The 15,831-nt window shown below is 42.9% G+C and overlaps 2 protein-coding genes across 2 annotated transcripts in view; both read left to right on the top strand.

Moving 5' to 3' along the window:
- Nucleotides 1-15,730, top strand: part of LOC146679641 (NACHT, LRR and PYD domains-containing protein 3-like) — a gene marked incomplete at its 5' end in the record, with an annotated part of 40,934 nt that extends 25,204 nt beyond the window's left edge. Inside the window, 5 exons of the mRNA XM_085450403.1 lie at nucleotides 1,265-1,444; nucleotides 3,510-3,683; nucleotides 8,091-8,264; nucleotides 13,234-13,280; nucleotides 13,429-15,730. Coding sequence (XP_085306529.1) covers nucleotides 1,265-1,444; nucleotides 3,510-3,683; nucleotides 8,091-8,264; nucleotides 13,234-13,280; nucleotides 13,429-13,970 — 1,117 coding nt within the window. The remainder of the gene's footprint in view (nucleotides 1-1,264; nucleotides 1,445-3,509; nucleotides 3,684-8,090; nucleotides 8,265-13,233; nucleotides 13,281-13,428) is intronic.
- LOC146679639 (protein NLRC3-like) overlaps nucleotides 1-15,831 on the top strand; it is a 108,286-nt gene that overhangs the window by 25,841 nt on the left and 66,614 nt on the right. The gene's annotated exons all lie outside the window — the stretch shown is intronic.

Here is a 15,831-nt window from a genome sequence, read left to right as displayed (position 1 = left end):
TGCAGGAAGTAAACGTCAAAGTCAGAGAGAATTCATGACGATGTTCATCAAACGTAAAGCAGAGTTTGGATCTTCTTTTGCTGCTGGTTCACTCAGTTTTGGTTGGAGACAGATGAAACCTGCAGCTTCAGGATCTGCGAGCTGTCCACTTTCAGCCCCGGCGGCGTGTCCGTGTACGTGCCGTCGCGTGAACGATCCACGCTCTGTGTTTCCATCTTTGTGTGTTTAGCTGCTCTCATTTACTGTTTTATCTGTTTGCTTGTTGTTGAAATACTTTTGGGAGCTTTAACCTGAGATTCTGGCAAAATACATTTATATGAAAAATCGATTCAGGATTGAATGAATCAACATCGCTTTATTCAAATTAAAACCATTTAAATAGGAAAATCCATTTTTTTACACCCGCCTCTAATGCTGGGTAATGTCAGCTGGTCCATGTGCAGCTGGCTGTGAGGCTCAGGGAGCATCTACAAAGTGCAACACTGAAAGAACATCATCCATAAATATTGAATAATAACTGGACTCTCATACAGCGAGACTCAAATGCCTTTAAACATTAGCTTATCCTGCTGATCCAAGTCCAACACTGAGTTTGTAAAAACATGTTTGTCAATCATTTTGTTTGGTTTCTGAGGAAAATGATTCAATAACTTGCTGCTAATACACAACATTTCATCATATTTCCTCATAATCCTCTTCTGTCTGACTATTTGATCCCATTTGAATTTGCAATAAAGGATCCACAGAGTTTGGTGACAATAATGACAGTAGATGTTTGTGTGAAAGTGCTGGAAGCAAAAGAGTGTGTGATGTTCTTTCAGTGTTGCACTTTGTAGACGCTCCCTGAGCACTGGTCTCACAGCCAGCTGCACATAGAGACCAGTGTTGTAATGAAAATGAGCTTGTAGTTTGTCTGCTTTAATAATGTGACTGGAAAAAGGTGTTGACTTCAAATATGTCCATTTCTTTCACACTTCACCTTTAAAAGTGAAGCCATGTGGTTCCTGGAAGGAAAAACACGACTTTTTCAAGTCTTTGTCCTGTTTTTATGATAAATGTACGACTTTAATGTGAAACATTCAGAGTTTTTTCTCTTGTTGTGTTTGTTTGAAGCTGCTTCCTGTTGGCTTCAGCTGTTTGGAGTTTCCATTTTCTAAACTTCTACATTCTGAACCTTCTTCAGCTCTGAACAGATGATGAAACACTGAATGATTTCAAGCTCACACTTTGTCTAATAAACTTACATCTTTCATTCTTTATACAGATTGATGGACTGTGGTTTGTCAGAGATCAGCTGTGATTATCTGGCAGCAGCACTGAAGTCCAACCCCTCGTATCCCAGAGTGCTGGACCTGAGTGGAACCTACAACAACCTGCAGGATTCAGGAGTGAAGCAGCTGTGTGTTCTTCTGGAGAATCCACGATGTCGATTTAAAACTCTGAGGTCAGTCACATGTTTTAGTTGTGCTGAGATGAATATGATGTGAAAGTTGTGCTGACACTGTGGATCAGTAGGCCCACACACCTCTATACAGGAAGTCTGGTTCTACTCTTTGTAGAACTTCTGATCCCTGATCCTCTGAGTCTGACTCAGTAAATAATGCAGAGTTCTGAGCTGATGTGGGTGAGAGGACTCAGGCAGCCTGACAGAGTTGATGTCCAGGTCTTCCCTGCTTGTCCTGATATACATAAACATGAGTATCCTTGCAGGTCAGATCTCATCAGTCACACCTGTTAGTGCAGTTCTCCTCTAGATTGTAGTGCTTGTTAAACTAGGATGATTTTAGGAGCCTGGACCGCAGATCTAAGGGAAGATATGACTTGGAAAGACTAAACCAACCTATTAGAGGTGTTCGCACTAACATAGATAAATACTCAGATTTACACCTTTAGTGTCTCACAAAGGGTTGAAAAGTGAATGTGCACAGAGAGGTTGGTGGTGAGACGGGCACTTCCAGCACTGTAGATGTGATCCAGCTCAGTGTTCATGGAAATAATCCGGAGAGCAGGATTCCTTGATGAATGTCACATCTTCTTAAAGTTATAATCCACAGGGAAGACTGTGAAACTGTCGATCTGATATCTACTCAACCAATCAGGTGTTTACATGCCCTTCACTGATCTCCAGCCCCACCTTATTATCAGTTTCTCTCTCTTTTACATCTGAATTATCTTCACTTCACATTTCAGTCAGTTCAGATTTCATTAGCACGTTCACTTTAGCATAATCCATTTTAATCCAAACACCTTTCTCTTTAAACTCTGTTTGTCAGTCACAGTATATCCAGTACAATCCTCTTTTTCACTGAGTCACACACATTCAGAGATCAGAGTGTCCTGTGTGTGCTCTCATTCACTCACATTCACTCTCATATGGCTGAAGTCTGTTTGTACACAGGCTAATCTGGGACTCTCCACCATTTGACACTAGAAATAAAGAAGCTTCTTGGATGAGAGGTGAAAGGTGAAACGTCTTCAAAGAACTTAAAGAAGTCCAGATGCCTTTTTTTCTAAGATCTTTAGATGACTGCGAATCTTCACAAACACCTCATCAGTGGGACTCTCAGAGCTACCAGCCCTTTGCTACAATCACAAAGCTCTTCATTGAAATCAATGATATCAAAGCTGGAATTATATGAGTCCAAGTCTTCTGCTGATTCAGCATCACATTCATCTTTGCTCCTTTTTCTGCATCCCCAACATGGACTTCATTCCTTTCCAAGCCAGCCTTGAGTGTCCTTTATTCAGCTCATCCTCTGCTTTACTTTTACACCTGATTTTAGCTGCTTTTCTTCTCTCCCTCATAACAAGACAGCTTCTTCTGCCTGAGAACATGTTGGAGTGATTTACTAATCCAGGGCTGCTTATTGGGGAAAATACTTCCTGTTTCCAAAGTAATCCCCATTTTTCCCAGAATGAAATGTAAGTAGAAATAAATGATCTAAGTGAGAACATGAGCCTTTAAAAAGGCTCTACTGAGGCTGCTGCCAGTGGTCAAAGCCTCCAACAAAGCTCTGTAAGTACATATGTGATCATAGCTTTAGCTTTTAAATGTTTATTCTAGTTAACACAGATCAGGTGGAACAACTCAAATAAAATATCAAAAATATTAAGTGGTCATCGGTACTCAGTTTGTTCAATACTGAATACAATGGAGCACAAATTGTCCACGTTTCTGAAATATTTCTGGGTGTAAGTGTCACCAAAGTGCAATTTAGACCTGGCCTATGGTTGTTATCTAAGTGATAATCATCAATTCTACTAAAACAAATACAAAATAAAGAAGTTTGACACATTCTGTTGATATCAAAAGCACACTGAACAATTCAGTGTTGTTTTACTGCTGTTCTCTCTTCACTTCTTCTCCTCTGATTCTCTCCACATGTTGCTCTGCATCAGTGCTCAGTTTCCTGACAAAATAAGATGAAATATTGCTAAATATAATAGTATCTCATTACACTTCAACATAAGTGTTTTATTTTTGTAATTGTTTATCTGTTATTTTTCAGACTGAGTCACTGTGACCTGTCAGAGAGAAGCTGTGAAGCTCTGGCCTCAGGTCTCAGCTCTCAGACCTCTAATCTGAGACAGCTGGACCTGAGTAACATCAACCTGAAGGATTCAGGCGTGAAGCTTCTGTCTGAAGGACTGAAGAGTCCACACTGTACACTGGAAACTCTCAGGTGAGATCAAGCATTTTTCTTTCATCAACTGACAGAATTAGCAGATTAATAATAAGGCAGTCCTCTAATAAGAGGACAAGTGGAGGTGTTTTGAAGGGCAACATACTCTTATGTTAACAAGACAGGAAGTAGTTCCTGGAACTGCTTCCTTTGTTATTGTCTAAGTAGAAACATGATGGTAAAACAGTGATGAGTTTGCAGAGGTGGATCCACAGCACACAACACAACAATGCTGTTGCGTGCTGAAAGCAGACTTCTCACAGATTCTGAGGCTGCAGGTTTCATCACTGTCCAACCAAAATTCACTGAACCAGCAGTAAATGAACGTCCAAAACTACACTTCATGTTTAAAAAACAGATGATCAGGGGGATTTGTGTTTACATCTTTTTTGTGTGATCTGTTCACCTGCTGTTTCAGCTGTTTGGTGGTTGTTGAGATGGTTTTGTGAACTTTTAGCTGAGATTCTGACGTTTCTGTAGATACCACACATGTCTAATTACTTTGTACAGCATGAATGGCCATAACGAGGTTTTTAACAGTAAGAAAAGTTGTAAAACTTCAGAAAATATAGTTAAAAGTCCAAAACCTTCTACGTCTGGTGGCTTGTGGTAAGGAGCAGATCAAACGAGTAAAGAATTACGTTATAATTATAAATGGCTTCAACAGCACATTCAGGTCTGTGAGACTCATTCAGACACTGAGCCGTGGCTCTGTGCTACATGCACATATTTCTGCATCTCTGCCATTCAGACACACTTTATGTATAGTTTATTTTATGTAGGATTCAATACTGAACTGTACATTTAGTCTTTTTAAAGGCAGCAAGTTTTATTCAGTGTTTTCATAAAAGCCTTATTTTTATCCATTTACTGCTATTAGGAAGAACACGTGAGGTTTAAGACCTGGACCAGTTTGAAACCTTTTGTCCTCCACAATGGAAATGGGTGGAAATAAAAATGGGTCTCACTTTAGCCAGCTCCTAATTTTATCAGTTCTGCTCTCAGCGTCTCCTGTATATCTCCTGTATAAATGTTGCACTCAGCTTTGTGGTCTCCAATATCACTGAAATGCAGCCAGATGCTGCTCATTTTGCCTTTTCACTCTTTCCTGACACGCTTGCATTTCAATACAGCTCCCATTTCTCTGTGTACTGGTCTCTACCACTACCCTTGCTGTCTATGGGACATTTCCGTCCTCTTTCACATAATGGTATGATCCCAGTCTGTCTCTTAAAGTGTTTGGCCACATGGTTTGCTCATCAGTAGTGCATTGTGTACTTATTTTAATAGTACTGCAGTATGAGAAGTGCAACATTCAGTGTGCAGAAACAGATCAGGTGCTTTCTAACAGCAGTGTTCCCTTTAACACAGCAGCAGTTCAAATATTTCTGTCAGTCTGAGCTGAAACATGAATCTAATCAAATATCAAATCAAAGTTCTTTGCCTCTGCCAGGACGTTAACATTTGATCTAGTTTTTTACAAAGTTCCCTCAGCGTCCAGAGCCACCAACATACCTTTGATCAACAGCAAGTGAACATTTATAAATGTGTGTTTCCAGAACAGGAAGCAGCAGAACTATTGTTCTGTTATCAGGCAGCAGCACAAACGCTCATCAGCTCATTTACTGTGCAGGACTTTGAGTGTGTGAAGTGTGTCTTTGTGCTGGATTTCCTTTGGAGAATCTCAGTCAGAAACCAGACAAAGAAAAACTCTTTCAACAGTCCAGGTTGAGTTGACAACATGAACTGCATTTATCTTCCTCTGACTGACATGTTCTTCCTCCTCTGCACCGAGCCAGCTGCTAAGACTCACAAGCTCATTGACATTTTCTGATGATAAAGAAACTCTCTTCTTCTGCACAATATGAGCAGCAACAGAGAAGAAGCTTTCACAGGTACAGATGTTGCAGCTGTGGCCAAGTACATGTGCTGCATGTTGGAGCAGCACTCTAATGGACAGGCCTCTGTACTGATGGTGGGCTCTGCTCTGTATCCACCACACTGTTCTCAGCTGAGTCTTCCTCCTGTTCACACTCTGATGAAGCACCAACAGGGCCAACTTCTTCTCTGGTGGCTCGGATGTTGTTGCTTCCACAGGTTTCCCTCCAACAACCCTCTGTTCCTTCAGTGAGTTCAGTAAGATCTGGGTAAACACTTGAGCTCCTTGAATCTGGCTCCAGCAGCAGTTTTCACATATACAATGTTGGCATTTTGCTTGCGTGTCTCCAGGTCTGTTCTGAATGTAGACTTGAATTTGACCACGTAGGCGGGGTCATCATCTGAGCTCTCCATCACCTGAGAGAGATGACAAAACACAGAATCACAGAGCATGAAACCAACGTTTCTCCTCCCAGAAGTTCAGTCACAGACCTGCAACAGAAACAAGAAGATTCAAATGACGCAGAGCTTTCATTTACTTATATCCACAAACATGTCCTCTACATATTCATGCTGTATTTACACACACATACAGAGGCTGTTTGTCTCTCACACACAGACAGGACACTGAGAAATACATCATGTTAAATATACCTGCAGGCTTCCAGCTGTGCACTTTGTCCCTGTCAGCTGTGATCGCCATGGCAACCTTGGTGTTGTGCGCGATGCAGGAACGTGTTCAAAGGCAGACGTCTGGCAGCAGCATCATATTTGATGCACTATCTGTATTGAGTGTGCTGACTGTATTTCAAATGTCCCACTGCTGTGCAACATGAATCACATGTTCTGCACGTTTCTGTAACTCCCAGGTAACCATGGTTACACAGCCACGCCCAGTAGTCTCCAGAGAGACCAACAGCAGGTTCATGTTGTAACGCCGTGGCTTTCGTAGTCTCTCCTTTTTCTACAGCTCATGTGTTCTTCTTGTGATGCTGCGTCTTGAGGCTCATACATGCCGTCATTTGTTGATCCTAAGAACGTTCCTCAGACCGACTTCTTCTTCAACAACAGATAACTTTAGTTGTATCAACACTGCCTCCTGGAACAGTTAAAATGAACATGTCAAAGATCTGTACCTGTCTCCATGTTTCTGTCCCCGCCCTTTTCTCTCTGTCCTGGGTCATGTGAGCGCTGCAGTAGTATTAGGCCCACCCTCAATGCTCCCATTGGCTGAGACGCATAATGACGCCCATTTAAAGCCAGCACTGATCAACATCCCTCCTGTGACCCATGGCTTTTATATTCAGAGCCAGTGAGCACTTTCACAATAATCATGATTTTAAAAACTGTGATTAAAATAATTGCTGACGTTAATCAGTTAATGAGTTAACGAGATTATAACAGGTTAAGTTGCCCTAATAATTAGACTTTGATGACAAACTGATGTGATCTCCATGTTTCCTTTGTTGGACTGTGGGCGAGTGTCAGAACTGAATGTACTGAGTAACATGTAGAGTTTAAACATGTGTCAGTTCCAGTTTTAGAGCTCTAAAGTGCAGCTATCATGTTAGGAATATGTTAGGAATAGACAGGAACACTGAGCACACTGAGGTCAAATCTTTATTTTACCACTCGCTGCATTCTTGATGTTCATGAATTCAGCAGGTTCATGATTGTCTGCAGCATTAATCTCATATTTCCATTAAAGTGTTGAATTTGACTGTTTGATGTTCTTTATGATCTCTGGCACCAGTTCATCTGTAGGCTGAGCTCAGTCCATCCAGTTAGTGAAATGATGTTTAAAGGTCTCCTTGTTCTGTGAGCGTGCACAGATCCTGAAGCAGAAAGCCTGGGTTACAGAGAAATGATCATCACTGTGATGATGCTCATCATCTCTGACTGGGATTTGAGGTTTTGTCAAAGCAGCAAAGAAAGCCTGGCTATGTTGGACTGGGTGTGGCAGCAGCTCCCAGTTTGAGTTCAGGAGACAGACACCCTCTCTACTTTGAAGATCAGCTTCAAACTTTCCTTTTTAATAAAGCTTATAGTTCGAGCTGGATCAGGTGACCCTGAACCATCCCTTAGTTATGCTGCTATAGGCTCAGGCTGTTGGTGGACTTCCCATGATGCTCTGCTTTCTTCTCCCCTCTTTTCACTCCTGATGCTTTTATATGTCACTACTGCATGTCCTTAACTTTTGTCTCTCTGTTTTGTTCTTGTCTCTCTGAGCTCATCTCTTCTCTTTCCCCTCACCCTGCAACCAGTCATGGTAGATGCTCCTCATGGAGCCTGTTTTCACTGGGAGGATCTTTGTGTCAAAGGGAGTTCTTCTTCCCACCATCACCAAGTGCTGCTCACAGTGGAGGCGGTTACCTTACACTGTTAAACAGCTTCAGATGACTGTTGTTGTCTGTTGGGTATTGTCACTTATAAATAAAGTTACATTGAATGGATGTAAATGGATAGATGTTATTGTGACAAAGAGAAAACAACTGTTGACAGATAGATTGTTGTTTTGTGTGTCTGCAGTCTGTCAGGCTGTCTGATCACAGAGGAAGGCTGTATTTCTCTGGCCTCAGCTCTGACCTCCAACCCCTCCCATCTGAGAGAGCTGGACCTGAGCTACAATCATCCAGGTCCCTCAGGAATGAAGCTGCTGTCGGCTGGACTGAAGGATCCAGGCTGGAGACTGGACACTCTCAGGTATGGAGAGAAAATCTGATAGAGGAGGAAGAGCTGGAAACATTTCCCGTGTCTTTCACTCACTTCCTGTTTGTTTCCTGCAGATGAGACATGAACAATCACACATGCAGGAATATTTTCAGGGACAGACACACTAGTCTAGCTGGATAGTTCATGGATATTTATGTAGGGGTCTCCAAGGAGTCTGTTTGCAGGAACATTTAGGTCACAGGTGTACCTGATATAGATACCAGTGTACCTAATAAAGTGTCAGCTAACATTTGGAAATGGAAGCTTAAATAATGACAAACTGTACATTCACAGCTGAATTCACAATAAATTTGTTCTCAAGTGCACATTTTTCTGTTATTGTTCTCAAACAACAGAATGAGAATGAAATATTGATTCTAACAGGGCCCATAAACAGCATTAGCTTAGTAGCATTAGCTTATCAGAGTTTCCATCATGGTCACACAAATCCTTAGCAGAGAAAAGTGGCCTACTTAGCAATAGCTGCTCAAGTTGTATAAAGAAAGGGAAAACAGTATTAGCATTAGCACATAATGCTAATTCACGTCGAGTGTTTCTCGATAGCTCTTTCTCATTTGAGAAACAAATGAATTCTGTTATTAAAACCAGCTGTAAGGTTTATATTGTTGACTGTCATTTATGCTTAGAAATATTTACTCATATATGCTTAGAGTTGTATAATCGATTGCATGATGATAGAGGTTCGATCCTTAGTAGTCTGTAAAGACTCTGTGTGCCTTCCAGAGTGCTCTGGCATGCACACACCACTTGGGGCCATGAGAGAGGTCGTACCCTCTCTTACTGATTTATGGTGTAGGACAGGGGTCTCAAACTCAATTTAGCTGGGGGCCGCTGCAGGCAGAGTCTGGGTGAGGCTGGGCCACATTAGGTTTTCCACAAGAAAGGCATGGTTAAAAAATTCCAATCTTCTCAAATCTCTTTATTTTTATTTTTTAACACAAAATATGAAAAATAAATAAACAAATTAAGAATTAATAAGAAAATAAATCAATCTGTAATACATAAATAAAACAATAATAAGATATTTTTCAGTCTTCTATATCTGCTGTGTTTAGATTGAAATGTCTGTATTAACAGTTCTATAACCTTCTTCTGAACATGAATGGAACACTGTAGAAAATGAACTGTTCTTCTGAACATGGCTTCTCTTGCCTACTCCTTGCTGCTAGAGACCTGGCAGCGTTTCCTCTCGCATAGCCGAGCCAGATTTGGCCTGAGGGAGGAAGCAGTTGCGACCCTCAGTACGTCTTGAAGATGATCATCCGTAAGTCTGAACCTGTACTTGGACTTATTGAAGTTCAAAGTGGAGAAGAGCTTTTGGCACAAGTATGTGCTACCAAAAAGGCACATGGTCCGCTTGAACATTCGGGAAAGCCGAGGGAAGCTAGGGCTCAAGTCTCTCAAAAATTGTCCAAGCTTGTCTGCTTTTCCACTCACCTCCCTGAACTTTGCTTTGAGTTCAGAGTTGCACTGCAGCTCAATGAGCTCCATTTGAAGCACAGAAGGGGCATCTTGCACATCAAAGGAGAAGGGGTCTGCAAAAATGTGAAAGGTGGCTCTGTGTGTCTTGAAGTCAGCAAATCTGTGATCAAATTCCTCCTGTAGCCTCAAAATGACATCAACATACTCGTCAGCACTGAATGGTGTGCCTGCATCCACGAGTGCCTTGCATGCTGGGAAATGGCAAAGGTTTGTCTGAGAGAGCTGAGCTTTCCAGAGCGCCAGTTTTGTGGAGAATGCTCTCACGTTGTCATAGGCAGCACTGACAAGTTGCCCCTGGCCTTGTAACGTCTTGTTCAGTACATTAAGCTCATGTGTCATATCAACAAGAAAAGCTGAGTCCATGAGCCATTTGGGATCAGTTAGCACAGGAACACTAACTCCATCCTTCTCCATGAAGGCTTCACTTCTGCTCTCAACTCAAAAAGTCTCTTTAATACATTTCCCCTGCTGAGCCAACGTACCTCAGTGAAGTCGAGCACATCCCCATATTCTGACTCCATTTCCTCTAAAAAAGCACAGAACCTTCGGTGCTTTAAGCCCCTGGATCTGATTTGGTTGATGCATTTCACAACAATAGACATCACATTGTCAAACTTCAGGCATTTGCTGCAAAGGACCTGCTGATGGATGATGCAGTGCAGAGCAATGGCCTCCTCCACGCCTTCCTCTTCCAGTTTGTTTTGTGCCACCAGTCCATTTTCCCTCCCTGTCATTGATGGCGCTCCATCTGTTGTTATTCCAACAAACCTCTTCCATGGCAAACCAACATTCTCAATGGCATCACACAGCTTGTAAATATCTGCTGAGCGGTGGTCTGGCCATGCATTGGAATTACTGTGAGCAGCTCCTCCATCACTTCAAAACTGTCATCAACACCACGGACATACATTGGGAGCTGGGCAGTGTCGGTGATGTCTGTGGTCTCATCAAGAGCGACTGAGTATACACTGAAACATTTGGCTTTCTCACACAGTTGGTCATAAATGTCACTTGACAGGTCAGAAATGCGATCTGCTGCGGTGTTGGCAGAAAGGCTGATGTTGCTAAACTGACCTTTCTTTCCCGGACAGACTATATTTGCAGCCTGCAATATGCACTTTTAGACAAATGCACCTTCTGTGAATGGCTTCCCTGCTTTAGCAATCATCTCACTAACCACGTGGCTCCGACTGCTGCATTATTCTCTTTGGTTGCTTTCTTGGAGAAATCTTGCTGCCTCAGTAGATCTGTTTTAAGACTGGCAACCCGGTTCGCTCTCTCGTCTCCCTGGTATTTTGCATCCACCTCAGCATGTCTAGTTGTGTAATGACGTTTCAAATTGTATTCCTTGTGCAGCGCAACTTTCTCTGTGCAAATAAGACAGGTCGGGGTGCCCCTGTGCTCAACAAAGAAATATTGCATTTCCCACTTTTCCTGAAATTGTCGGTGCTCATCACCAACCTTTCTCTTCACCGCAGGCTTTGAAAAAGACATGTTTGGGGCTATGTGACATTTATAATTCTACTTGGTGTCACTGTCGCATTGAAGTTTCAATCAAGCGTTTAGCCGACGGACGGGGAACGTCTCAACGCGTAGAGAACGTCATTTCTGCTTCTTTTTCTTGCAACCGTAGCACGGCGATCGGCAGATAAAAAGCCGGTAGCAGTCTCCTTTGTTTTTACGCTCGATGTTCATGTCTTTCATGACGACACGAACACCGTGGCGTTTGCAGATGGTAGAAAGTGCAGGGATAGCGAGCGCAAAAAAGGCGACTGCTCACGGCGCCGGGCTGTTGTTACAGGAGAAAGAAGCGGGAATGACACCGTGACATATAACAAATAACATCAGCTGTTTCTGATGTTAGTTGTTTTGACTGCTTTTACATTATATTGAAATATATGTAATGTTCATGTTTGCTGCAATGCAAACGCAGTGATGCAAATAAAAACATGGAGCCACAAATTACGGTGCGACCCTATAATTAGTCCGGGTTACCGGGGACTGTTGTTGCCGATGAACAGGTGTCGCTATGTGACTGCAGACTAAATTGGGCTGCATTGAGTTCATGACTTTTCTTTTATCCCGCCGCCTACGCATCACTGTGAGAGTTAATATGAGATCTCTCTCTGTGGAAAAATAACTTTAAATCCCACTGACGTGTGTATAAATCTATATACGTATAATGTCCCGCTGGGCAGCAACTTAAAAAAACAACTTTTTTTGAAGTGTTGTGAACGCAGCGCGCTGGGGCGAATGTCGGCGTTTGCCCAATAGAAAGGAGGAAGCCAGCCAGGCACAGAAAGAAAGAAACACTCCAGGGCAACGCTGCTGGAACTTTGACTCATTGAGAAATGTTTCCCTGCTTGCATCAAGCCCGGCTGGTGTCCCCTGAGATCCATATCCCACCCTGATTGGTGGGTTAATTCAGCTCCGCCCACAACACTGTAAAGTGTCATACATTATCAAACTAACATTACATTTTCATATTAAGGTGGGGCCAAAAACTATCGTCCTGCGGGCCGCAATTGGCCCGCGGGCCGCGAGTTTGAGACCCCTGGTGTAGGAGGACACCTACTCTGTGTCTGGTTAAGTATAAGAGCCCTTTGTTAGGGGGACCGCTGGACTCTTAGCACCAGCTTTGGGGTCACAGGGTCACATCTGGAACACACACACACACACACAGACACACACACAGACACACACACGCACACACACACACACACACTATGCACAGACTGGTACTCTTTGTTCATACCTGTGTAAGACGTCATAATGAACTTGTGCATATTCATGTAAGCTCAATAAAGAGCAGTGTTACGAGGGAGCAGACGAGAGCGACTGAGGTCAAGTGAAGGAACGGCGCTGTCACAGTTCTCTCCCTCATCAATTGTCTGGTTCCAGCGGTGGGTCTGTGCTAGACGACCCATCAGCAGCTTTTTCCACTGGTTACCAGTACGTGGTAGAATCCACTTCCAGATCTGGTTGTCTTTAAATCTGTGAATGGATTGGCTCCATCTTATCTCTCTTTAACAAAAGAATCCAAGTGGAGCCCTCAGGTCTGCAGATAAGCAGCTTCTGACCAGAACTAGACGTAAAAACAGAGGTGAGCTTTATCAATGGCTGCAGCCAAACTCTGGAACAGTCGCCCTTCACATCAGGTCGTCACCAACACTGGACATTTTTAAAAGCCGGTTGGAAACACATTTGTACTCTGTAGCTTTCAATCCTGACCAGTCTTTATAGTCATTACTGTGTATGTTTCCTATTTTCTCTCTACTCTGTGCAGCACTTTGGCTCAAGCTGTTTTTAAATGTGCTGATAAATAAATGTAGATTTCTTTGAATAAAACAGTGGAGCCGAGCTTTGAGCTCAGTGTGTAACAGTGTGTGTGTGAGAGCCATGTAATGTCCATGTGTGCATGCTGACTGTGCTGCTCTGACCCCCCTCCTCCTTTCAGGGTGGAGCCTGCTGGAGTCCGATGGTTGAGACCAGGTCTGAGGAAGTGTAAGTGTGTTTTTAATGGGATTCATGAAAACAAAGCAGCACACATTCAACCATCTTCATCATGTCAGGAGTCATCATCAAAGTGTCAATCAATGAACAGATGATGGATCAATAACTGCAGCTGGATTGTGTTTGTTCTCTCCATCAGATTCCTGTCAACTCACAATCGACACAAACACAGTGAACACAGAGCTCCAACTGTCTGACAACAACAGGAAGGTGACACGTGTGGAGGAGGTTCAGTCATATCCTGATCATCCAGACAGATTTGATTACTGGGCTCAGCTGCTGTGTAGAAATGGTCTGACTGGTCGCTGTTACTGGGAGGTCGAGTGGAGAGGAGACGTTTATATATCAGTGAGTTACAGAAGCATCAGAAGGAAAGGAGACAGTAATGACTGTTTGTTTGGATTCAATGATCAGTCCTGGAGTCTGAGCTGCTCTGATGATGGTCCTCAGTCTGTCTGGCACAATAACAGAGTAACATCCATCTCCTCCTCCTCCTCCTCCTCCTCCTCTGTCTCTAACAGAGCAGCAGTGTATGTGGACTGTCCTGCTGGCACTCTGTCCTTCTACAGAGTCTCCTCTGACACTCTGATCCACCTCCACACCTTCAACACCACATTCACTCAAACTCTTTATCCTGGGTTTATGTTCTGGTCTCGTGGTTCCTCAGTGTCCCTGTGCTGAGTGGAGTGTAAAGAGTGTCTCCTGTTACAGAAACACTCTGACTGTTGAACAGATAGTTCAGTCTGTACATGTCTGTCTCTTTCACTCACAAACACGTTTTCAGATTCATGGATTCAATCAGTTGATGTTTGAAACTCTTCTAAATGATTCCTTGTAAACTTCTTCAGTCACAAACAAACAGGAAGTGATGTCACATGTGTTCCTGTCCACACAGCAGAATGAGTCTATTGCTGACAGTGATGTACAAACAGAGTGAGCATTTCTGAGGCCCAAAATAAACTGAGTAGTTCACTGAATGAACAATGGACTGTGAGCTCAGTTCCTTCATCATTAGTATGGATTATATATGTATATGTATTATATTAGTATCATATATATCAGGTGCTGCTGCTTTCAGTCATTGTGCAAATGTGCTGTTTGTAAGCTTGTAAAGCTGCAGTCAGCTGAGACTGAAGAAGTCACCTGATCAGTGAGCAAACGTTTCTGAAAACGTCCAGATGAACAGAATCAACCTTTTGGGATCAGCCAGCAATGCAGCATCATTGTTGTTCAGCTTCAGAGGTTTGCAGGAATGAACTGATGACCAGAAACAGCTGCAAAGTCCAAGAAAATACCAGCTGGAGTTCAGCTGCATTTGAAGAAGTCAAAGAAAAGTAAGGATGGCAAAGGGCGACGTTTTCTTCCAAAGAGCTGCAAACATGGTCGACGCCTCATTAGAAGAATCATCTGGACATTTGTGAGGAACTCTAACCAAGAAAGCAACGTCACACAGATCCAACAGACAGTTTCCATGACTGCAAGTGTTGAGTGGAAAAATGCTACATTGCATTATTGCATCCTCTCACCACAGGAGGCGCTGTTGGCACCACTGATTGCTGATCAGCTGTTCTCTGATGATCTGATTGATACTGTGAATAACGGGACTCACTGAACTCTGTGACACAGTGAAGATTACAGAGTTGAACTTCACCCTTTAAGACTGACCACAGAACCAAGTCCGCCAGAGCTTTTGTTATATTTTTACATGCTGTGGAGCCATTTGTGGGAGCATTTCAAGTTGCTATACATCAATACAACTGTTATAGCCCTAATTTTAATAATATGTGTGCATTAAGTCCATAGTAACTACATAAACTGCAAAAAAAACCTCTGCTCATCCATCTCTGTGTGTATCAGGATACATTTGGTTCATAATACACAGAAAAATCAGCGTTATTACCTGTAATAAATGTGAAAGATTCCTGCAGTGATAACCAGACAGGACTGAAACACATCCAAGCTGTCACCACGGTAACAGCACCGCCCATCCACAGGTGAGGGGAGGAGCAAAAATAGGGACTTTGACCATTTTATACTAAAAACACTCAACTAATGTTTCTAATATGAAACAAATAAGCCCACATTAATGTGAGCGTTTATTAAATAATAATAATGATGATTTCCTCCTGATCTCATTTCCACAGCAGAGAAAACTGTGGTGTATATTGAGGTGGAGGGTGTGGTCTGTGGCTCAGGTGTAGAGTGAGGGTGGGGTGCACCACAGCAGCATGCTGGGACTGCTGAGGGTGGAGGAGGGAGTGATGATGACATCAGAGCTGCAGCACAGAGACCAGTGAACACACAGTCTGTTCATCTTTGCATAGATACAATATACAGCACAATATTGAATGACAGACACGCTGTGGGAGCTTCCACAGATACACTGACGTCAGCATCCAGAGTCCTCCTGCTGCTCCCCCCTCAGAGCCCCGTGATCAGCACCAACACATTCAGTTAGATGACAGAGTCCAGCTGCAGCTAGAATCAGCTCCCCTCTGTGAACAACAGCACAGCGTCAGTGTTTCACACTCAGTGAAAGGAG

The sequence above is a fragment of the Copadichromis virginalis genome, unplaced genomic scaffold (assembly GCF_057382275.1).
Source record: "Copadichromis virginalis isolate Kocher_CV1m ecotype Utaka unplaced genomic scaffold, C_Virginalis_male_GT1.1 unmapped_scaffold_1, whole genome shotgun sequence".
NCBI lineage: Eukaryota > Metazoa > Chordata > Actinopteri > Cichliformes > Cichlidae > Copadichromis > Copadichromis virginalis.
Note: the sequence above shows the minus strand (reverse complement) of the source record. Positions and strands in the feature narration are given on the sequence as shown.